General features: G+C 36.5%; 2 protein-coding genes across 2 annotated transcripts in view; both read right to left on the bottom strand.

Annotated features, from left to right (window-relative positions):
- The window catches only part of LOC140142147 (macrophage mannose receptor 1-like), a 39,227-nt gene extending 16,856 nt beyond the window's left edge, over positions 1-22,371 (bottom strand). Inside the window, exons 1-15 of the mRNA XM_072164112.1 lie at positions 22,367-22,371; positions 22,209-22,237; positions 21,214-21,372; positions 20,548-20,636; positions 19,939-20,092; positions 17,863-18,077; positions 16,095-16,314; positions 15,673-15,699; positions 10,830-11,003; positions 9,953-10,183; positions 9,229-9,342; positions 7,837-8,073; positions 6,982-7,197; positions 6,267-6,427; positions 5,809-5,919 (exon numbers count right to left, since the gene is read on the bottom strand). Of these exons, the coding sequence (XP_072020213.1) occupies positions 5,809-5,919; positions 6,267-6,427; positions 6,982-7,197; positions 7,837-8,073; positions 9,229-9,342; positions 9,953-10,183; positions 10,830-11,003; positions 15,673-15,699; positions 16,095-16,314; positions 17,863-18,077; positions 19,939-20,092; positions 20,548-20,636; positions 21,214-21,372; positions 22,209-22,237; positions 22,367-22,371 (2,142 nt within the window). The remainder of the gene's footprint in view (positions 1-5,808; positions 5,920-6,266; positions 6,428-6,981; positions 7,198-7,836; positions 8,074-9,228; positions 9,343-9,952; positions 10,184-10,829; positions 11,004-15,672; positions 15,700-16,094; positions 16,315-17,862; positions 18,078-19,938; positions 20,093-20,547; positions 20,637-21,213; positions 21,373-22,208; positions 22,238-22,366) is intronic.
- A 1,289-nt stretch (positions 22,372-23,660) lies between these two features.
- Positions 23,661-25,036, bottom strand: part of LOC140142145 (C-type mannose receptor 2-like) — a 24,496-nt gene continuing 23,120 nt past the window's right edge. Inside the window, exons 7-8 of the mRNA XM_072164111.1 lie at positions 24,465-24,584; positions 23,661-23,695 (exon numbers count right to left, since the gene is read on the bottom strand). Coding sequence (XP_072020212.1) covers positions 23,661-23,695; positions 24,465-24,584 — 155 coding nt within the window. The remainder of the gene's footprint in view (positions 23,696-24,464; positions 24,585-25,036) is intronic.

The raw sequence follows: 25,036 nt of genomic DNA, 5'->3' as shown, positions 1-25,036 counted from the left end.
GTATACAACAATATTTAATTTAAGGCACCGTTAGTAGGCCTTTTTAAAATATTATGAAACGTTTCATGATTTTGCTGGAAAGTATTAATTCTTCAAATATACACTGGTACATTTTTTACCTGATATATAAACCGAAGATCATTTTAATTAAACCCACCAAAATTAGTTTTACGCCTACTTATCATACACGTTGCTTGTCTGGGGCTATATACGTTTTCTAAATTTGTGAAATATTTTCTTCTATGATTTTTTAAAATATTAGTTCATACGGTTTCAAATGGTATCATCAGTAGATAACAAAATATTGTCAACCTTTCTTACTTTCTTAGACCTTAGGCCTATTTTATTAAAAAAACTACTATCTTGAGTAGATAGCGGAAAAACAAACAAACAAAACACATGAAAAACAAACTTTCCTAACAACAGATGTTTTTCAAAAACAAAAAAACAGACAAACAAACATGAAATATACAAAAACATATCAAATTATCTTTTTGACTCGTCTCATGCTAAGTCTTATAATTTCCTTCTTTTGTATTATTTCATTAGGTTTTATAATGCTATCATCAGTAGATAGGCCTGACAAAATATATTCAACCTTTCTCAATTTCTTTGTATTTTACTTGAGTAGATAGCGGAAAAACTAACAAGCAGGCTAATACTATAAACAAACAAAAAACATCAAAACAAACTTTCCTAACAGACGTTTTCTAAATTTGTGAAATATTTTCTGCGTTGTTTTATTAAGCCCGTAAAGCCGTTTGCGAGTGCCGACAAAATGATGCAGGCCGTAAGTAGGATTTGAGCGCGTCTTTTTGACAGCATATGCATGATTCGTGATGTCGCAAAGGGCCTATAATGATTTGCAAATCACACCGTAAATTCTACCTTGAGTAGATAACAAACAAACAAGCAAACAAACAACAAACATGTAGTACAAAAAATATACCAAATGAAATTTCCGACTTCTTTTATTTTTTTTAAAAATTAGTTCATACGGTTTCAAATTGGTAGATAACAAAATATTGTCAACCTTTCTTACTTTCTTAGGCCTATTTTATTATAAAAAAAACCGCTCTCTTGAGTAGATAGTGGAAAAACAAACAAACAAAACACAACAAAAACAAACTTTCCTAACAAGAGATGTTTTTCAAATGTGTGAAATGTTTTCTGTTGCTTTATTAGGCCCGCAATGCTATCTTCAGAAGATAGCCATTTGCGCGCGCGCCTTCCGAGCTAGAAAATGATGCAGATCGTAAATAATGCATTTCTCGTGCGTGATTTTGCGTCACCGATCAATCAACTTGGCTTATCCGCGATTGCGCTAAAATTACGCGCCGGTACGCGCAATGAACTTTGCGTGGCGCTCTGCGCCATGCGAGTGGTGACTTGCGTAATACGCGATTCAGTTCTTCAAGCCATAAAAAAGTAAACAAAATTTAAAAAAAGACTGAAAATTTCAAAACTCATTTAATTTAATCTTCGCCAATACTTGTCAACCTCCCGGTTGATTTACGCCAATATGTACACCATTTCCGTGGTATTGTGTACAAAACCGTTTTATCTTTCATTGTGATTTTTAAGATTGTGTTATTTAAATTGCAAACAAAAAATTAAGTTTAATAATGGCGTTTCTTCTTACTTTTGACTGAAACACACACTAATTTTTCATCTGAATAATCTTAAATCTACTTTTTTTTGCGACGTGCACATTTACTGGTTTGGTATGATAATTTGTCATTAGAGCTCTTTCACATACAACAGCATTTGAGGGAGCTCACGACTGAACACAAATCTAAAATGCATAAATGGAGCCGAAAACACCGTGAACCAGGACAGGAAATCATCTAACAATACATTGTTGTTCCAAAATAATTTAGGCCTAATTCTTGCAAATGAGAGAGCCCAAACTACCAATGCACCAGTAGGCCTACTATCAAAACAACACGGAGCCGAAACACCGGGAACCACCACAGGAAACCATCCAAAAATGCATTCAATGTTCCAAAATAATTTAAATCTTGCAAAGTAACAAAAACATATGAAAGCACAAATCAACCAATGCACAATTACTATCAAAACAACACGGAACCGAAAACATCAGGAACCACCATAGGAAACCATCCAAAAATGAATTTTGTTTTTGTTCCATTATAATTTAAATCTTGACAAATAACAAAAACACATCAAAGTACAAACCTGCAAATTCATAATTATTATCAAAACGACCTGGAGCCTAACCCCGGGAACCACCACAGGAAACCATCCAAAAATTGCATTTTTGTTCCAAAATAAATTAGAATAATAAAATTAAAAACACATGAAAAAGAAATTCAATCATCAGAAATAGCTAATTTTTATACAAAATCATTGTTTTGATTTATTCAAATTACAAAAACCAATGAAAACAAAGATCATGCAATGTTTTGTATGTTCAAAACAATATGGAGCCTAAAACACTGGGAACCACCGCTGGAAACCATCTAAAAATCTCATTTTTGTTCAAAAATAATACAAATCTATAAATCACCAAAAAATGATAATGCTAACCCCTGCCAGATTGACACTTGCCAACCTGGTACAATTGGCAGATGCCAATGATTTCTGACACTCTGGATATTGATGGCAAATGCCAATTTGGCCCGTGACTGCAAATGCCTGGTTGTGCGTACCCCTTGCACATTCTTCTTGGCCGAACCTGGCAAATGCCACATTGGCATGCAGTTGGCAAGTGCCAACCTGGCACTATGTGGCATATTTTCCCTGTGTAATACTAGCATCAACCCCATTGCTTTATCACCATAGGATATTTAATAAAAGGCACTAAATTTAATGTCCACATGACACATGGGCGCCGCAATACCAAGACCACCAAGTGATCAGTAGATGTGCCACAATAGATAGGTATATTTCAGACAAATATCATCAAAATTGCTGAAATGTATAAGGCAACTTTAATAATTACACATTGGGGGACTCTGCTTTTTGGGGCACACCTTAGCGGGCGCACCTTATTGGCATGACTTTGTGAAAAGCTTCTAATTTCACTCTTACTAGATTTACTTCGCAATTGTTTTGCTAAAATTATGCCCAGCTCAGAAATAAAACCACAATATGCTTGGATTTTATTTTATTATTGTTTTCTGATATGCACGGGATAAAATGGTGTGCGTATGTTCTTTGTTTAAAATGCAAAATTAATGGACTTATAAAAACACCAAATAAACCGTGACCTTTGTATGGCGTAAACCAGTTTACCGCCTCTTTGAACCCGATAGACGGTGACATTTGACCATTCTAATTATGTATGTTTTGAACATGTTTGCACATGAACTACAGTTGTTTACAGTGTGAAGAATCTACAACATGCTCATCTATCAGGGCACAGTTCTTTAACCCCAATACATTCATTGAATGACCTTTGAAAATGTGAGTACAAAAACTCATACGCTGCAACTTAAGGTCAAATTTTGCACTATGATTGTTTACTTGAGGTTATTGATAATATGCCACTGGAATGAGGCCATTGTGGTCCATAGTGATTGCAGTAGCAACAGGACCGTGATCTTTTTGCACACCTAATCCTTAAACCAACCCCAATCAATTATAATTGACAAACACAACCACTGACCAATCATGAAATCACTAATTGGTTTATGTGCTTGACTGCTAACTGATTGTGACCAAAGATATTAGAACACATCTCAGTATCTTTGTGGTGACTATCTCTGATAAAAAACATTAATTAACGAAGTTCAATTCTGGTCAGCAGAGAAAGGAATAAATTCGGAAGACATGATTGTGTTTAACCATGGGTCCATGCTTGAAGGTCAGAAGTGTATATTTGCAACCAGAGTTGCCAACCCCGCGATATGGTAGCCCAATTAGGCGACTTTTGACTTGTGGTTCACCGTTGTTCGCCCGGGTCGGTGTCGGGCAGCTTAAAGCAATAGTGTACGATTTAGACCTACGTCATTTTGTTAGTGTTTACCCAAAATGCTAAATGAAATAATATTTATAGTAATATGCCTAACTGCTCGGAAGGGTTCCTAGCAAGGTAAAGTGAAAGAAACCCCAATGGCTATTTTGTCCGTTTAAAATAGAGTTCTATGGCCGACTTAAAGTCATAATTATGACGTAGTTTTGTTATTGTTTAATTAATTTTTAGCAGAATTAATAACATAAAAAATGGGCTGTGCCCGTTTAATGAAGAATAACAATCGATCTTACCCTTGATTTTACAGGCCTGTCAATTTCTTGGAATTGTTTGATATGAAAGGAGGGTATGATTTTTTTGTATTAGTTTAAGTATTTCCTAGCCTCTCTTAGCCACATGGTTGGTGGGCTACAAAAGACACAGAGTATACCTTAGGATAAACTGGCATGAGTGCGCCGACCCCAAGTTTTCAACATTTCAGGATTGTTTCTGGATGGAGGTCGGGTGAAAAACGAAATTACGTTTACATGATTTTGTCGAAATTCGTCGTGTGACAAGAATGAGTGTATAGATGACTAGGGGGGAAGCTTACATATTTGTGTCTTCTATACTATCCATCATATACCCTAGGTCCTGCATAACGAAATTCAACAATATTCAATATCCAAAGCAATAACCTCACTACAATAGGCCCCCAAAACAGAACTCACCCCACATAATCACACATTGACACGAAAGCTTCATTCCATGAAGCATTTCTCTTGTATTTGATCATCTTCTACTCTTCCCTAGAAAAAATCATTATAATACCAAATCTGATCACCATGGAATTCACCATATCATGCCCAGCTCACGTTGGGCGCCCCATTCCTTTTTTAAAGGAATTTTTATTTAGTATGTTTTCAAGAACTAAATTTCGGAAGGTTTTTACCGACGGGAAAACAGTTATCGACGGAAACTCTTAAAATCCCGTGTTTCCAATTGAAATACATAGGAAGACCACCCGCTGTGCCAAAGGTCACTTTTCCAGACATCCTGTCTCGAAGCTGTAATGTCAGCGCCCATCTGGTAATCATAAATTAAGTGCCTTTATTTAAATACCCTAAGACGACTGTTTATCATCACTCTCGACATAGTAATAGAAATATTGGTACGCAACCCAGTCCTACAGAAATAGGACAATGATATAATAACATCAACCCACATTGTTTTATTATCCCCCTCAACATAGTAACAGGAATATTGGTATGGAAACCAGTCCTACAGAGACAAGACAATAATGATATCAACCCTTATCATACCACTAAGGTAAACATCAAAGAACACCGCTAACCTGATATATTTTCGTATCTAGTCAGTGAGTGCGTATTTTACGCTTTATATCTAGTCAGTGAGAGCGTATTTCGCAAGGCCGATACGCGTGTACGGCGAGGTACGCGTATAAAGGCGAATCGCGTAAACCGGGCGCGTAAAATGCACGCAACCTGTAATACGCGGAACAGTCATCTATTTTTTGTAATATTTTTCCTATTTAGCAGGAATTAAAATATTTAAAAACGTAATTATTTCAATATTTAGAATGACTTAGTGGTATGATAAATTCGTTATTAGGTTCAGCGTCGGTATGGTACGGGAAATTATCGTGCGCTCAGTGTCATACTGGGTTCAGCCTTCGGCTTCACCCAGTATGACACTTCGCGCATGATAATTTCCCGTACCATACCTCCGCTTCACCTAATAACTAATAACATTGCTTTATCAGTGCCATCAATACTGACAGCAATACTCCTGATTCCAGAAAAATATGTGCAAATGTTTGAGATTAAAACAATATTATCATGTTTTGCCAAATAAAACAAAATGGAGCTTACCAGACTACATCCAGATGGTGTGACTGGGAATTGAGTTGGTGGTAGGTCTTTCTTCATAATCTTACACACAGATGGAACACGATCTGAGCAATCCTGGTCATTCCAAGCTCCCTACAACAAAGGTAATCGAAGATCATTGAACATGTTGACCTTATTGTCAGAAGAATTTTAAGCACATGGCTACTCTTAAATCATACATTCATTTACATCGGCATCAGTTAAAAAACCTTTATTGATCTTTTTTATACCACTGCCACATGTACTCTAGCCTTAAAACATGGGAGTCATGATAGTTATGTCACAGACTATAGAAGAGCACGTAGTGCGATGGACCAGACACTAGACACATCGATCTGAGGGCAGTAACGTCATACCTTAGTTAGTTAATTAAAAATATTGAGGTCATCTTCCTCAGTAAATGTTCTTAAAAAGTTATTAAACTAATTATGTTTACTTACATTACCATACATTTCCACACAATCTTCACCTTTGTCGCCATAGTTATTTGGTTCACCCGTATTCCACCATGTAAAGTCTACTTCACTGCCATCCGTCCAATCAAAGGAGCTTTGAAGAGTCAGGTCATTTAGACCAGTCCAAATTGGGCTTGATAAACCAGCTAATAATAAGTGAATGAAATCATTTGGTTGTATGACTATATGAACCAATAAAATTACACTTTTAAGAACGCATTTCAACTTCTGTGTTTGTTATATTCTGTATTGTTTCAAAGTTAGTGTTTAAGTGTTTAAGTCTACTTTGGACATATTGGATGCACACCTTCATACCCTATTCTGCTAGACAAGCAAAAAGAGGTTATTTTTCACTTGCATTTGAAGAAAACTGTCTCAGTAAATGCTTTATTTCCATGTGCTGATACTTGTTAGGAATCACATGACTAAATCAGAAACTGGGAATAAAATGGCAAGAAATGAAGACACTGCTTAAGCTGACGCATGCATGGGTCCAGGCACCAAAAGGTTGTCCCCTATCATCATTGCATATTACATCACAGTCATTCTGGTATTTCCAGGCGTAATGTAGCATAGTGAGTAGAAATTTAATTTATTTATTAACAGGTATACATTTGCTCTACTGGATGAATAATCTACACCAAGAAATCTCATGACAGGTTACACTAAGAATTATTGGAAGAAATGATATATATTTTACCTGATTTCACAGTATTGAGAACAAAATCATTCTCAGCTTTGTTGTGGATAGACACTAGATCCCCTCCAAGTGTGCGACATCTTGTCCTAGCCTCTTGCATGGATTGAAGTACATTTTGAACCTGATAACAATAACTGCCGTAGCCAGCCCAGCCTTCATCACATCGATAGCTGGGCGGGAGTGTGGGAGGGTCAGGGTCTGGGCCAACATCTGGCACTATGGGTGAAGAATGAGAGACAAATATTAACTGCTATATATTCTGCCCAGACCGGGTCACTTCTATAGCTCTATGGGAGAGAGTGTAGGGCCTGGGCCAACATCTGGCACTATGGGTGAAGAATGACAGACAAAATTGCTTACATACGTGGCTATTTGTGCTATTTGTACAAATTGCACACTTTCTTGCAACTGAAGGTTATTCGTGCAATTTACTGACATAAATCGCACAAATTGTAACACCTTTGGCTATTTATACAATTTGCCGACATAGATTGCATCAATTGCAACTATCTGTGGCTATATATGCAATTTGTAAAGTTGCTTAAGCAACTGGCTATTTGTGCTATTTATACAAATTGCACACTTTCTTGCAATTGAAGGCTATTTGTGCAATGACCAATCCTGCGCCTTTATGCTCTATAGCTGGTTGGAAGAGTGGCAGGGATGGGGTGTGTTCCAACACTTTGCTTTATTAAAGGGAAACTGTATGTTTTGCATGATTTTTAGTATTAAGTGCAAAAACCAATACCAGCAGCTTCCTGGCCCGTAAATACTTTTTTGTATATCTGGTCCCAGAGTAAAACTAATTAAGAACCTCTTAAATAGCTCAATATTAAAAAGATAATGAAAACTTACTTTTTTCGTAGTAATCAAAGTTTATGTCAGTGATCAATTCTCCATTGTACTGTCCTGTTGTATCGCTCAGATCACATTCTTTTGTTAGCTTGTTATAGTCCAATGACAGGCAATCGAAAGAGGTCTCTTCTACGCAAGCTCTAGCGCATTCATCTGGGTAGACATCTCGTAGACGGATATTATCATTGCCAGGCAGGTACAGGTTGGGTAACACAGTGAAATGAGATGTAATGTAACCTGAATAGAAATCAAAATATGAGATAACAATGGGAATTAACACATGATATCAGGTTTCAACAGTTTCACCATCAAAACTTATTTTAACAGGAAATGTTGCCGTAGTTTTGTTGTCAAAATCCAAGATTTTGAATAAACCGTCTTAATAAGATGGTTTATTATTACGATGGAAATATTAGTCGAACATGTATGCGATGTTCATAACACATTACGTACACAGCGTGCGGGATGGGCACACACGTATATCAAAGGATCGTTACGGATCCGAATTATGACTGCCGGAGTAACGCATTGACGCTGGTAGTAAATTCCAATATTCTTTGCTTCACCTCACTTGTTCGGCTCAAAATTAAAAGGGGACATTATCTGAGAGTAAATGCTTACATTTTATGGAAAAGAAATACTAATATAGAAATGTTACAATATGGCTTTAAGGTATCTTCCCTTTGCCTTTTTACGGCCCCTTAATATTAACAAACCTGTCCTACTGATCCAATACTAAAACAATTTTACCGGGATTAATGAATGCAAAGTGAACACAATGTTGCTATTCAAACACTAACATGGGTCAAATCAAATTGAGGACAATTATGTCCTAAAACTGGGCCAAGAAAGTTCATCATATTATGGGAGTAAATCCTGTACGTCATTGCTGCTGATCAAGGGGCTCCGTGTCTTCATTATACCATTATATTATGGTTCTCGGCGGCTGGCGGCCCCCAGCATTTCCCACTGAGTTAACACTTCTGCACACCACCAATACATAGAAATATTCCCTTGGCATCCAAGATGGCCGCTCATGCCATGTGCAGTATAGGTGAATTATTAAATATGAAGAATAATCATTTCAAATGATTTATTTGCCATATTATATGTTTTCCCTGCTAACCATATCCAAGATGGCCGTCTCAGCCATGTGTTATGGGCGCATATATGCACCGTGAGCAAGGAGTGGAATTCTTCTGTTGGTACATTTATACTCTGTGAGTGAAGGGGATAAATGATGGGAGGAAATCATTTGCCGAATAGACCACGATACTGACAAGACCTCTCTCAAGGTCACAAATGACCAGCTGTTAAAGTATGGATAGATTGGGGCAAAGTGGCCATTTTAAGACATCAACATTACTGATCGAAATGAATTGATTGACTAACCTGTCTTTTTACATATATATCCCATCTTTGTATCACAACTATCATCATTCCATTTTCCATTAGATGCAAAAACCTCTGTACAGTGCTCATTACCATTATAGTTATTCGGTTCACCTGTAAAGAGAATACCATATAAAATAAAGTATAAAGAGGTCCCGGGTGCATGCGGTCCCGGGTGCAATTCCCAGCAGGACCCCCCCCCGTAAAATATCTCTGCTCTGCCAGATGCTCCATGATAAAAGACCTTGTTACAGTCAGTTCCGATCAGGGTAACGCCCGGATTGTCGGCTACACTTGCCTGTCCTGTAAAAATACCCCGACTAGCTATCTACGGCGACACCCTTCACCAGGTTACTTGTGCCTGGCCGAAATTTCGTCAGCGTTATCTCCTAGATTTCAGCTGTTAATGCCTAGATATGTCCGACATAAAAAAAATACCCCAATTATATTGACATTGTTTCATTTAGAGACAGATGTGGATGTACTGCATGGAGGATGTCAAGAACTCCAATGACCTAAATCCCCAATCATAGGCCGTTGTCTGGACCAGATCCTTTTTTATTCCTACTGATTTTTCTATATGGAAAGAATAGCAAATAAGCAGGGATTTGTAAACATGCTCAGATGTTACTGATATTTCAGTGCAATAGTATTACAATTTTAGCATAATAGTTGAAGTTGATCTGAGAAAGTTTTTTTTTCCACCCTAACCCTAAGCACATACCTGGATTCCAGTTGAGATATCTAAATGGATCTCCACTACTCCATTGCCAGTCACCTTCTACTTGCCCCATACTGACTTGCGTGCCCCCTCCCTCCCAAGCAAGCATATACGTACCTGGATTCCAGTTGAGATATCTAAATGGATCTCCACTACTCCATTGCCAGCCGCCTTCTACAGACAAATCATTAGCTCCAATCCACATGGTGGCCTCACTCAAGTACTTCAGTCGTGCTGCAAAGATACAAGACATGGTTTGCAACAGGTAGGCCCTAGCCAATGTTATTTCTCTGTCCAACTAAAAGAATGGGTGATGTGCATTTTCAGAAAGAATGTAGTGCTTCACTCAAAAAAAGAAGATGTTATCTGACATGCTTGATTGTATGGTAAACATGGTAAATGACAAAGACACTACTTGCATTCATTTTATACTTGATGTGTAATATATATGTCGCCATATAATGGACCATTTTGACAAGAATAAAAAAAACTATCAATTTTATGCAAACCAAAGAGCAAATTAAGGATGATGGCAGCACATTCATCTGACTTATCAAAAATTCACACATCTGTATGTTATTAGACAGACAGAAGAGCAGACATACGGACAACATTTTGGGTCACCTGTTAGTAAACTATTTGGGCTACAAATACAAATTCATTATACCTGACCCTATTCATTCCATTGACAAATGATACATTAATAGTTAAGGGAAGTCAAGCCTTGACACCAAAGGCAGTCACAAATGTATGTGTAGAATTACAGAAATTGGATCTATAAAATGTTTTGTGTTTGCTGGATACAGGATCAGGCCTACTGAACAATATTTTTACATATTTAAACAGACTAAAATATGAAGACAGACAGAAAAGCACCTACCATTAATATATGTCTGTTCTTCTACTCCTTGGATGCTGGCCAGGTTGCCTCCATCTTTGTTACAAACTTCCTCAGCATCAGGCCAACTCAAATAGTCTGTGTCACTAAATAGATAACAATTCTGTGTTGTAGGGTCCAACTCCCATCCAAGACCACAGCGAGGATCAAAAACAGCTGAAAATTGAATATTCATAATTAGTGATTTGAATGTGTGTTTTATAGAATACCTACCAAGAAGACCTACATCAACCTAGATCAGGAGTCCATTTCACAATGTGTGTTTTATAGAATACCTACCAAGAAGACCTACATCAACCTAGATCAGGAGTCCATTTCACAATGTGTGTTTTATAGAATACCTACCAAGAAGACCTACATCAACCTAGATCAGGAGTCCATTTCACAATGTGTGTTTTATAGAATACCTACCAAGAAGACCTACATCAACCTAGATCAGGAGTCCATTTCACAATGTGTGTTTTATAGAATACCTACCAAGAAGACCTACATCAACCTAGATCAGGAGTCCATTTCACAATGTGTGTTTTATAGAATACCTACCAAGAAGACCTACATCAACCTAGATCAGGAGTCCATTTCACAATGTGTGTTTTATAGAATACCTACCAAGAAGACCTACATCAACCTAGATCAGGAGTCCATTTCACAATGTGGGTTTTATGGAATACCTACCAAGAAGACCTACATCAACCTAGATCAGGAGTCCATTTCACAATGTGTGTTTTATAGAATACCTACCAAGAAGACCTACATCAACCTAGATCAGGAGTCCATTTCACAATGTGTGTTTTATAGAATACCTACCAAGAAGACCTACATCAACCTAGATCAGGAGTCCATTTCACAATGTGTGTTTTATAGAATACCTACCAAGAAGACCTACATCAACCTAGATCAGGAGTCCATTTCACAATGTGTGTTTTATAGAATACCTACCAAGAAGACCTACATCAACCTAGATCAGGAGTCCATTTCACAATGTGTGTTTTATAGAATACCTACCAAGAGGACCTACATCAACCTAGATCAGGAGTCCATTTCACAATGTGTGTTTTATAGAATACCTACCAAGAAGACCTACATCAACCTAGATCAGGAGTCCATTTCACAATGTGCGTTTTATAGAATACCTACCAAGAAGACCTACATCAACCTAGATCAGGAGTCCATTTCACAATGTGTGTTTTATAGAATACCTACCAAGAAGACCTACATCAACCTAGATCAGGAGTCCATTTCACAATGTGTGTTTTATAGAATACCTACTAAGAAGACCTACATCAACCTAGATCAGGAGTCCATTTCACAATGTGTGTTTTATAGAATACCTACCAAGAAGACCTACATCAACCTAGATCAGGCGTCCATTTCACAATGTGTGTTTTATAGAATACCTACCAAGAAGACCTACATCAACCTAGATCAGGAGTCCATTTCACAATGTGTGTTTTATAGAATACCTACCAAGAAGACCTACATCAACCTAGATCAGGAGTCCATTTCACAATGTGTGTTTTATAGAATACCTACCAAGAAGACCTACATCAACCTAGATCAGGAGTCCATTTCACAATGTGTGTTTTATAGAATACCTACCAAGAAGACCTACATCAACCTAGATCAGGAGTCCATTTCACAATGTGTGTTTTATAGAATACCTACCAAGAAGACCTACATCAACCTAGATCAGGAGTCCATTTCACAATGTGTGTTTTATGGAAGACCTACCAAGAAGACCTACATCAACCTAGATCAGGAGTCCATTTCACAATGTGTGTTTTATAGAATACCTACCAAGAAGACCTACATCAACCTAGATCAGGAGTCCATTTCACAATGTGTGTTTTATAGAATACCTACCAAGAAGACCTACATCAACCTAGATCAGGAGTCCATTTCACAATGTGTGTTTTATAGAATACCTACCAAGAAGACCTACATCAACCTAGATCAGGAGTCCATTTCACAATGTGTGTTTTATAGAATACCTACCAAGAAGACCTACATCAACCTAGATCAGGAGTCCATTTCACAATGTGTGTTTTATAGAATACCTACCAAGAAGACCTACATCAACCTAGATCAGGAGTCCATTTCACAATGTGTGTTTTATAGAATACCTACCAAGAAGACCTACATCAACCTAGATCAGGAGTCCATTTCACAATGTGTGTTTTATAGAATACCTACCAAGAAGACCTACATCAACCTAGATCAGGAGTCCATTTCACAATGTGTGTTTTATAGAATACCTACCAAGAAGACCTACATCAACCTAGATCAGGAGTCCATTTCACAATGTGTGTTTTATAGAATACCTACCAAGAAGACCTGCATCAACCTAGATCAGGAGTCCATTTCACAATGTGTGTTTTATAGAATACCTACCAAGAAGACCTGCATCAACCTAGATCAGGAGTCCATTTCACAATGTGTGTTTTATAGAATACCTACCAAGAAGACCTACATCAACCTAGATCAGGAGTCCATTTCACAATGTGTGTTTTATAGAATACCTACCAAGAAGACCTGCATCAACCTAGATCAGGAGTCCATTTCACAATGTGTGTTTTATAGAATACCTACCAAGAAGACCTGCATCAACCTAGATCAGGAGTCCATTTCACAATGTGTGTTTTATAGAATACCTACCAAGAAGACCTACATCAACCTAGATCAGGAGTCCATTTCACAATGTGTGTTTTATGGAAGACCTACCAAGAAGACCTGCATCAACCTAGATCAGGAGTCCATTTCACAATGTGTGTTTTATAGAATACCTACCAAGAAGACCTACATCACCTAGATCAGGAGTCCATTTCACAATGTGTGTTTTATAGAATACCTACCAAGAAGACCTACATCAACCTAGATCAGGAGTCCATTTCACAATGTGTGTTTTATAGAATACCTACCAAGAAGACCTACATCAACCTAGATCAGGAGTCCATTTCACAATGTGTGTTTTATAGAATACCTACCAAGAAGACCTACATCAACCTAGATCAGGAGTCCATTTCACAATGTGTGTTTTATAGAATACCTACCAAGAAGACCTACATCAACCTAGATCAGGAGTCCATTTCACAATGTGTGTTTTATAGAATACCTACCAAGAAGACCTACATCAACCTAGATCAGGAGTCCATTTCACAATGTGTGTTTTATAGAAGACCTACCAAGAAGACCTACATCAACCTAGATCAGGAGTCCATTTCACAATGTGTGATTTATAGAATACCTACCAAGAAGACCTACATCAACCTATGTCATGAGTCCATTTCACAATGTGTGTTTTTATAGAATACCTACCAAGAAGACCTATATCAACCTAGATCAGGAGTCCATTTCACAATGTGTGTTTTATAGAATACCTACCAAGAAGACCTACATCAACCTAGATCAGGCAGTCCATTTCACAATGTGTGTTTTATAGAATACCTACCAAGAAGACCTACATCAACCTAGATCAGGAGTCCATTTCACAATGTGTGTTTTATAGAATACCTACCAAGAAGACCTGTATCAACCTAGATCAGGAATCCATTTCACAATGTGTGTTTTATAGAATACCTACCAAGAAGACCTACATCAACCTAGATCAGGAGTCCATTTCACAATGTGTGTTTTATAGAATACCTACCAAGAAGACCTACATCAACCTAGATCAGGAGTCCATTTCACAATGTGTGTTTTATGGAAGACCTACCAAGAAGACCTACATCAACCTAGATCAGAGTCCATTTCACAATGTGTGTTTTATAGAATACCTACCAAGAAGACCTATATCAACCTATGTCATGAGTGCATTTCACAAAGACTTATAATTGAATATATGAATACAAAACCCACCCAAGTCCATACTGTGGCCAAATTGAGCTAAACATGGGAAATTGTTGCTATACATAGGCCTGTCATATGTATGAAAAAACAATTCAAATTTATCCTCTGTGTCTATTGAGCATGTGAAAAATAGCATGAAAGAACCAGCCAAGTCCATGATTTGAGTCTTGTAACACATTGATTGAAATCCAGTATGTATAAAAGTCCGTTTGTAACACATTCATTGCTGGAGAGTGACTTTTGAAGAAAAAAATGGGTTTAATAAAGGAAAGTGTGCAGTGTGGTTTATATTACATGGCAGAATGCTTATCAACATTATACATACCTATGTGCTTTATTTTGTATTATCTTACTAGTGGTAATCTCATTCCAACATTGTTGTCTTTGTATATGATTCAAAAACCACCCAAGTCCAGAATTTAAAATGAACCCCACGAAGTCCCTGAAATGCTAATCGTCATACTTAATACAGTTTTACCCACTCATTTGCAAGTAAAACTTACCATATTGACCAGGTAAATATAACTGAAGGAATTAAAATGATACACATGTTTTTCTTTCAAAATCACTTCCCATGCACTTGGGTGGGTTTTGTATTCATGTATTCAATTCCTAAACTGGACTTGTATGTCTATCTGGATGGGCTACTGATGTCATCAACCAATGTGCTGAAATTTTATACCAATGTACACTTTGCATTTTTATACCAATTGTCCAAGAAAATGTTACCATGTTTTATTTCCAAGGCCCAGGCATGCCAGGGGGCACTCAACTTTCAATAAGGTAGGGGTATGCTGACGCACAGAGCGCCAATCTTTGGATACTGTAAATATTTTATCATATGTAATATTGATGTTTACCCTTCAATGGCAAGAACGTGCCAATTATATTAAGGATGGTCTATAACAATAAGTATAAGCTATATATTAGTAACAGAGAAGCCAGTTTACGTATGCTGCAGAGCAAAGTATTTACTTACGTGTTGGTTCAGGGGTAGGTGCATCAGCTGAAATAAAGAAAAAAATATGTCAAAACAATTCTCTGGTTTACATTAAATGCAAGTATAACAATGCAAAACTATTTGTAGTGATTGTTTATTAAACCTGGCAATGTAAGTAAGAAATGATACAAATAATGCCTGCTGACCAACTGTGACAAGCCCCGAACAGCTTCAAAAAATTCCTGGTGCCGCCACTGATGAGATGAACTTTGATCTAGCTTGAATATAGAAGTTGTATTAACTTGAAAAGAAAATGGCAGTCTGCATGAACCTAATAAAATTAGCACTTAATGTTTAATGTTACATATTTTTACTTATTTATTGATTGATTGATTTACTAAAGAATTAAGATTAAAGTAACTTACTTTAATTGATATAATTTGTCAAAAATATATACGTACTTAGATTGCAGAATCTGAATCTTCCTTCACTTCCCCATCCTGTTGAATATCCAACATATTGGACGTCGATTGGATCAGGGTCGGTGTAGGTCAAGAAAGCTGCGTGTGCTTCTTTGCCAATCTCCATCTTGCCCGTGTTAATGTTAAAAGTGATCCAGAACCCACGCCATTCATTTATGTTTAAGATGCTTGGTGTTGGTGCATCGATTTCATTGGCACACTGAAATTATTGAATCAATTGTATATAAGGGGTAGTGTATCTATGGGTCAGCTAGCTTCAATTCATAAACACATACGCACATGACCATGGCACTGCTATACCAGGATCACCAAGTGTGACCAAATCCTGACACAATTGACTACTATAACACAAAAAAGATTGCAACTTTTTAAACAAAAGTAAGTTGGTAAGTAATCTGGTGTCACTTTACTACTTTGCATTCAAATGTACAGGAAGACCACCCGTTATGCCAAAGATCACTTCCTGGCTACAAGCTGTTATGGCAGCGCAGAGATGGCCACATGCATATTTATAAATGTAGTCAAAGCTAGCTGTAGGTCTTCATGGGGGCTCCGGTGGTACTAAACTGAAATTTTGGTAAGGATGTTGGGATAAGAATTGATTTTCGAGCAAAATATGGGCTTGATGAATTGAAATGGCAACATTTATGTCCAAATTTGAGCTAAAAGATGATCTACAATTGTCAGACTTTGAGGCTCAAAGAACTGGAGCATGATCCAAACGTAGGTGGTCTTAAGGAACTTCCGGAGCTTGAACATAGAAGCTTGACTGTCATACATACTCGTACCACATTTTAATGCATGTGAGTGCCCCCGTACTCCTTAGCTGACCAGCAAACACAAAACGTTTATAAAACGTTTAAATGTCAGGTTATATAAAACGTTTTCATAACATTTAAAACATTTTTTGATAATCTACTGCCCAGCAAACACGAAATGTTTTACAGAAAACGTTTAAATGTTGGGTTATATAAAGGGTATAAAAACGTTTTAATAACATTCCAAAAACATTTTTGAAACTTGATACAAAACATTCTAAACAAAATGTTATTTTGGGGTTGAAAAAATATTTTGCAAAAACGTTTGTTCAAAATATTTTTCATGACCCGACATGTAAATATTATTAAAACGTTTCGAAAAAACATTTTAAGAACATTTCTGTGTTTGCTGGGTGTAAATATTTTAACATAATGTAATTTAAGTGTTGACAAAACATTTGGCCAAAAATGTTTGCAAAAATAACATTTTGAAAACATTTTTAAAATGTTGTTGTGTGTTTTCATACAAAACGTTTTCATGACCTTTATATAACCCGACATTTAATATTATTAAACCGTTCTTACCAAAACCCTAAATATAACTTATTTAAAACGTGTTTAAAACGTTTTTGTGTTTGCTGGGTGTATGGCTTTGCCAACTTTACCAATCTTGCCTGCTTAAAGGGATTAGCAAAGATGTTTCATATCATTTTGTCAGACTGCACCAACAGATGCTCAACAAATAGGCCGATTTGATCATAATATCTCATGTGCATATCATAAACATTGCGACCATCTGGAAGTGTCAATTGCTATCCAGTGTCGACAGCTAGCATATAGCATATTAATTATACATTATAACCATGGCTCTCGATTTTGACTGCCTCACTCAAATTGAAGTATACCTTTAATCCAATATGGCCGATTTCCCGGTATGGGGCTCTTTGGACTCTCTAGTCTAACTTCTGGTCTGCTCTCAGTAATTTTACCTGTTTACATCTACGGACAGCTGACAATGTATTTCCATATCCACCTATAACAATCTCATACATAGGGTCAGCATCACCTTCTATTGGTGATAGGCCTATATGTACATCATTATCAGCTTGCACTTCAAAATATATGTACTCCACTGACTTCTGGGCTGGATGGTAGCGATAGTAGTAATCTTCATCGGTATCACCCGATGTATACTCATCACAAGCTGGAAAGTAAAATAACATAAACAAGGCGTAATCTTTTGTATTCGCCGTAGAAGTAGTGATGCAACAGGATTAATTACCATAGCGATAGGTGTTAACAATTCTTGAATGTATTGCCCTGCACTACAAGTAGACTGCACTCATCACCTATCATGTGTGTGTATGTGAGCGATCATAGATTTGTAAGCTTTCTTTAACAAAGTCACAGTTCATTGAATTTACAACCATATGACAAAACAGGCGAAAATAGTAAATTTATGCACAAGATTTGCAATTTAAAGAGAATTGGCCATAGCTCATTAAAATGAGGCTAGTATAATTATGGACAATATAAGAACACTTGAGGTTTGACTTTTAAAGCCTACATTTTGGTCAAACATTTACCACATTCGCCTTGCTATAAATATTGAATTGTTTTATCTGTTGTTGACCTAATGAGAAAAAGTGTTTAGTGGAAAGTGTTAGCTTTCGTTCGATATAAAAAAAATCTGATTGGATGAAGGGAACACTTGAGGTTTTGATAAACACCAGGAGCTATTTTAACGTGTCTCACCGTCACGTTCGTGCAATGAGATAAAATTGTTGATGAAGTAGAGTGCGTTTCAAAAATTAAAAAATTGACATTTTTACCTGAATGTGACCGTAAGAAATTGTCTACTATTAAAGTATATCTACACGGATTGTTAATTGTCACTGCATGAATATTTTATCTCGGCACGAACGTGACAGTGAGACACGTTAAAATAGCCCTGATAAACACCAATCACAGATTTCTATTTTCCACTAGATCTCACACAGTTCTTCTGATGCTATGCACTCCACCGTGTAGTAAAACACAGTCTGCGTAGAGTATAGACTCGCTGTGCTTGGACATATCTGTGCGCTCGGTGTATCGAGGTGGAAACTGTGCGTAGATGCATTTATAAGAGAATCGTTTTTGTAGTCAAACCTTTTCATATGCACTAATCGTACAAATGAGAGTGAAACGTACAGGGACTATGCATGTGAAATTGCAAATAGAATTATGATCCAGTTCTTTATACCTATTCTTTGATAATCAATGGTGCGATGTCGAGGTACAGTGCAGGGCATTATATTCAAATATTGTTTTCATCCATTGCTATGGTAATTCTTTCTGTTACATCACTACTTCTATAGCGAATAGCACCATTGTTTACATAGGTATGAGAATCAATTTACTTCCTCACGATACGCTACTGTGTGATTCGATAAACAGAAAAAAAGGATATGCCACTATGTGATACACCTTTTCTTCCTTTTTTACCATTTTCTTACTATACGCCAATGTAATTAATTAATTAATTAAATTATTTACTTCATTTACAGCTTTAGGAATTGACGTAATGGAAAGAAAGATATTTATAACCTCTATACCAAAAACGACTATAAAAAGTCACTATGTGATACACCTGTCAAATTGCGTGAGACACAATAATGCGTTTATGATATGATTGCAGCATGCAGCATAGATCGATAGCTTTAATGCTTCTACACCCTTATCTGTCTATGGTAGCCTGAATCAACAGTAACAGATCTCAGGGTGTGGCTTTCAGCAAATTCGAGACACGACAGTGTCCTTAATGCTCTGCATGCTAGCCATGCGCTTCAACGGAAAAAGTTCAAGTTTTGAAATATTTTCTCAAAATATCAAGAGCTATCTTAAGAACTACTGAACCAATACTAGGCTTGTTTTTACTCATTTTAATGCATTTTCATGCTGATTCCAAATATGGTCATGAAAATTTACATTTCTGAAATTTCTGAAATTTTAAAAAAATTTTGAAACTGTCGTCTGCAGTCGACACCCGCGTGAAGAGAGTTAATGTAGATCAACTCACTCACCTTTGGGTAGTTTACACATGTAGTAGGATGTATAATCACATGGCAAATCATTCCACAGTCCAGCCTGGGTTTCCCCATTCCTCATATGTGTGCAATCTTCCCCTGCATCGCCCCAGTTGTCTGGTTGTCCTGGAGCCCAGTTGGTAAAGTCAACCTTTGAAATCAATGTAAAATAATAATATTAAATGAGTAAATGAAATCCCTGGCAAATTCATTACCTTCCTAATTCCTATCACTTATCTGGTTGCTTTGCAGGCACATACCAGCCCAAATACAAATGTATATAAAATGCAAACCCTGCTACTTGAGGATGACATTACCATAATACATTTCAGATGCATAAATTAAAATACAGCAGTCTGTGTGAAGTCAAGGCGATAGACTTGGTTTGGTAATCTATTGCCAGGCATCCTGACAGGATGGTTGAGACATCATATGGATAAATCTTCTGTTATAGCGGTGCACAAGTCTCCACATTTCTCATCTTATTTCTCGTGTTATGATGCCATCATAACATAATATTTAAATAATTACATAATAGCACCATAATAAATAATATTATGTCATTATAAATTAATGTAACAGCAACAAATCCATAGAGTAACTTACCGGAGTTCCATCCTCCCATTCAAATTGTCCCTCATCTGTGATGTCATGGAAACCAATCCATATCCAATCATTCACTGTATTCACACGCACTGAAAAGAAGCAGAAGAAAATATTCAAATCGACCTCTGTTGGTCTATGATGTTTCACATTTAGAGGAGTACATTATTTTATTGCATGGGAGTGGCCTTAATTTTTCATGATCTTTATCTTTGTATCCTTTCCATTCAAATTGGGCCATCATGGTCATACCGAGTACATTATGATCATTACAGGGACATGCCAATATGTGTCTCATTTTTATGCCTCTGGTATAACAATGGTCTCCTTTTCAATTGTGGTATAAAATGGGTCACTTTTTGAAAAGTTTCGAAAACAATACCCTAACATGCCTAATGTCACTTACTTGGAGCCTAAATTTCATTTTGTTTTTAATTTTGTAGAAATTTCACAAAATTGTATTGCATTTGGCCAAAATTCTGAGGTAATCTGGGTCTTGGGTAAAGAAATCAATCAAATTGTTTTGGAAAAATTGGTATTAATATGGGTTCTCTTTTAGATTCTTGGAAGAATATCCCTACCAAAGTCAAACTTAAGTACCCTCCTGAGATTATCATCAGAAGTTTGCCTCAACATGCAGTGACCATTTCAACACACACACAAACTTACTTGAGTGATATGACTGCTCCTCGGCGCTATGTATGCTCGTCAGTTTAGCCCCAAAAGCTTCACAGCTTGTACGAGCATTGTCATATGTCTTCTTGGTTTGTTCTAGGTAGTAGCAATTTTCATCAAACAAACTCCAGCCAGGAGGGCAATCACCAAGAGCTATAGGGTGAAAAATGAAGCAACTTGTGATCGGAGAATAAATATTGTATAAGAGCAAACTAGAGCACAAAAATTAATTTGAAACAAAGCATGTATGAAATATATGAACCATAAAGTCAAAGGTAGTGGAGCTTTGTAATATAGCACTTAAAAGTTAAATTGTCTGTGTTTCAGATCTACAGAAGGTGGAGTGTGCTGTGGCCACAAACTCCTCTCAGATGGTCTGCATCCCCACTTAAAAAACTGCTCCATGTGGCCTGTAGTTGTTGTCGTTGATATTGCTATTGTTGTTTTTTTATTCAAAAACGTACGTCCCCAAACGAAAATCCATGCTTTCACTGTAAAAATCCCGGCCCCTAACTCAACACAAAAGTTGGTAGCCATGAGAGTTACCAACTAGCGCAGAAAAGGGGTAATTTTTTTACCAGTAGTGAGGACTGCGAAATTGGTAAAATAGGAGGTATTTAATGTGCACTGCCCACGAAATTTAACCGTGAAATCAGCAAAATAAGGGGTATTTAATGTGCACTCTCCGCAAAATTTTGATAAAAGGGGTACTTGGGAAAATCCAGTAATTTTATGTCAATATTTAGTGTTATTGAAAAGGGGCTCTGGAAATTCTAGTCATTAAAAACCACAAAAACGGGATTTTTATTGGCCAAATTTTGTCCTCAGTTTTGCATGAAAAAGGGGGTAAATTTGATGAAACATCATTGCAAAGGGGGTCTTTGAAAGATTTGGTAACTCTCATGGTTACCAACTTTTGTGTTGAGTTGGGGCCGGGGAAAAATTGATCTGGATATCTTTTAAGATTAAATGATGTTGTACTTACGCACATTGGGTGGAACTGGCTTCACAGGTTGACCTAAAAAGACAATAAAAGAAAGAGAAATAAAATACTAATTATTAAGAATTATTCGTATTATTAACTGGTGAATAGCAGCGAGCGTTTTCCTTGAATTTTCCTTTCCTTTGCAAGCAAATAAAAACTCACTCCATTCTAACAGAGTATATGGACAAGAAAGCATAAAAAATTGATAACACCATCACAACCAGTGATTGATACCATTCTCCTAGATTGGGTCAATTACAGAGCAGCAAGATAGAGGGAAAAATTATCATTTACTACTCTACTCTTCTTGAAACTGACTGCTAGTTTGAAAAAATCTTTATGAAACAAAACAGTAACAAAGGAATAATAATAATAATAAAGAAGGGCTTTGTAAAACGCTATTACTGACAGGATGCAAGACGCCATGAAAAGAAAGAAACAAAGCAGGAAACAGGGGATAACAAGAAACCCCAGAGACTAGATATTGGAGAAGAGGTGGGTTTTAAGGAAAATTGGTGGTATTGACATTCTTGATGGCGATAAAGTTAATTTCAAAGGTAGGGGCAGCATTAGAGAAGGCCCTGTCACCATCATGCTTGCGAGTTCAAGCAATTGCAAGGGAGTTTCAAGCACTACTTACCCACAGGAACCTGGCAGACAAAAGCCTGAAGACCAAAGCAATTATCAGTGCTCCATTGACCAGATTCCGTGCCTGATAAGGAGAAACCACAACAATACCATTTATTAATATTTTAATCTGTCAAAGTTTAAGATTTAGTGCTTGTTGTCACTTTGTCTTCTTTGATTTTCTAGTGGGTACTTATATTTCAACAATTGAATACCTGAGTGGAAGAAGGGCCCAACTCCAATTTTGTACAAAAATGAGTTTGACACAGCATTTTATTGTCAACAGAGTGTTCTTCCTTGTGTGTGAAAGATGAGTCAAAATCCACTCTCCAAATAGTCTTCCATGTACACTTAATCATGGATTTTATGGAAGAAAGGCCCAACTCCATGGAGTTGGGCCCTTCTTCCACAAATATTGGAATATAAGAGAAATTTTGTTCACCCAAGAAATCTGCTTTTCACTACAATAAACTTTCTTGTTAAGATATTACATGCTTCTACTTGTGCAATTAATGGATAATTATCAAATTTCTGTGGCTATTTATAACACATCTGCTCACGGAACTGGCACTTGCAGTATATTAGTGGAAGAAGGGCCCAACTCCAGCTCGTATTAAGACCTGTAGCGTTGCCATGGAAACATCATATGTAATTTCGAATCTATGTATAGTATTGTATGTTCATGTATTAAAGGTCCCCTGAAGATGAAAACATTCTGTCTATAAAACTTTTCCAAATATTAAGTTTTTTCTTAATATCTCAAAAACAGTTTTGATTGAGTTGTGCCCTTCTTCCACTCAGGTATTCAATTGTATCAGCCGATAGTTCTTCAATGGTGATTACTTTCACATACATGTAGGAAAACTGAAAAAAAAAAAAAAAAGATCTCACATATTACTGGTAGTAATTCCATCTTTGCTTGAGTGCAATTATGCAACATTTATACTCTGCATATTGGCTATGTGGTCTAAGAGAGCTTAAGGGGTGGGGTATGAACGTTTGGACAGTATTTATTGTGGGACATTAGAGCACATTAGACATATCGAATTGCATTCTGAATACGAAGAATGTCCTTCTGATATCAAATAATTTAGATTTGTTGAAATTCGCAATGTAATACACATTTTATGGCAAATTGATATTTTTAACAGTACTCGTAAACTTTATAAATCTGATGATTTATACTTAAAGTGTATGTAGGTGGGATGAAAAGCCGACGATCAACTGAAAATTTTGACCTTTCGTATTGAAGATATGGATTTCTTTCGCAAAACACAAAAAAAATTAGGTCTTTTTGGGAAAAAAATCCATATCTTCAATATGAAAGGTCAACATTTTCAATTGATCGTCGGCTTTTCCTCCCAGCTTACATACACTTTAAGAATATATCATTATAAAATTTACTTCGTGGACTGTTATATATCAAAAATTTGAAAAATATCAAATTTTAATAACTTTTCATAAAATTTGTATTATATCGTGAATTTCAAGAAATGAAAATTATTTGATATCAGAAAGACATTCTTCGTATTCAGAATGCAATTCGATATGTCTGATGTGTTCATATGTCCCACAAAAAATACTGTTGAAACGCTCAAAACGCTCATTCCAGATCCCTTAAGAGGTTTCTTGCCTGTAAATATAGTTCCACAATCAGGAGAGCCAGCGATATCTGATGGCTGGTTGGTGTTCCAGTTGGTATAGCTCACAGATGAACCATCACTCCAAGCAAATATACCATCAGTAGCAACATCTGAGGAATATACATAAATACAGTAATTAATTGACTGATTCATCAACTGATGTAATGAATGGCTGATTGATTAACTGACTGAGTGATCAACTTATTGAACTTTGTCAACTTATTGATTGATCAACTGATCGATTAATCAACTGGTTGATTGATCAACTGATCATTTACTCGTCACTCTTCTAGCATACCAGCGTATGACGATTTTTTTATTAGTTATTTGATATTACGAATCTCTGATGACACCTAATCTACAATCAGATGAAGTTTTGAGAAATAAATTGCAATTCATTAAGGGCTGGGGTATGAACGTTTGGACAGTATTTATTTTGGGACATTAGAGCACATCAGACATATCGAATTGCATTCTGAATACGAAGAATGTCATTCTGATATCAAATAATTTTGGTTTTTGAAATTCGCAATTTAATACACATTTTTGTTGTTGATATTTT

Source organism: Amphiura filiformis, chromosome 20 (genome assembly GCF_039555335.1).
Source record: "Amphiura filiformis chromosome 20, Afil_fr2py, whole genome shotgun sequence".
In the NCBI taxonomy this organism is placed as follows: domain Eukaryota; kingdom Metazoa; phylum Echinodermata; class Ophiuroidea; order Amphilepidida; family Amphiuridae; genus Amphiura; species Amphiura filiformis.
The sequence above is the reverse complement of the archived record's forward strand: the minus strand, read 5'-3'. Positions and strand labels throughout refer to the sequence as shown.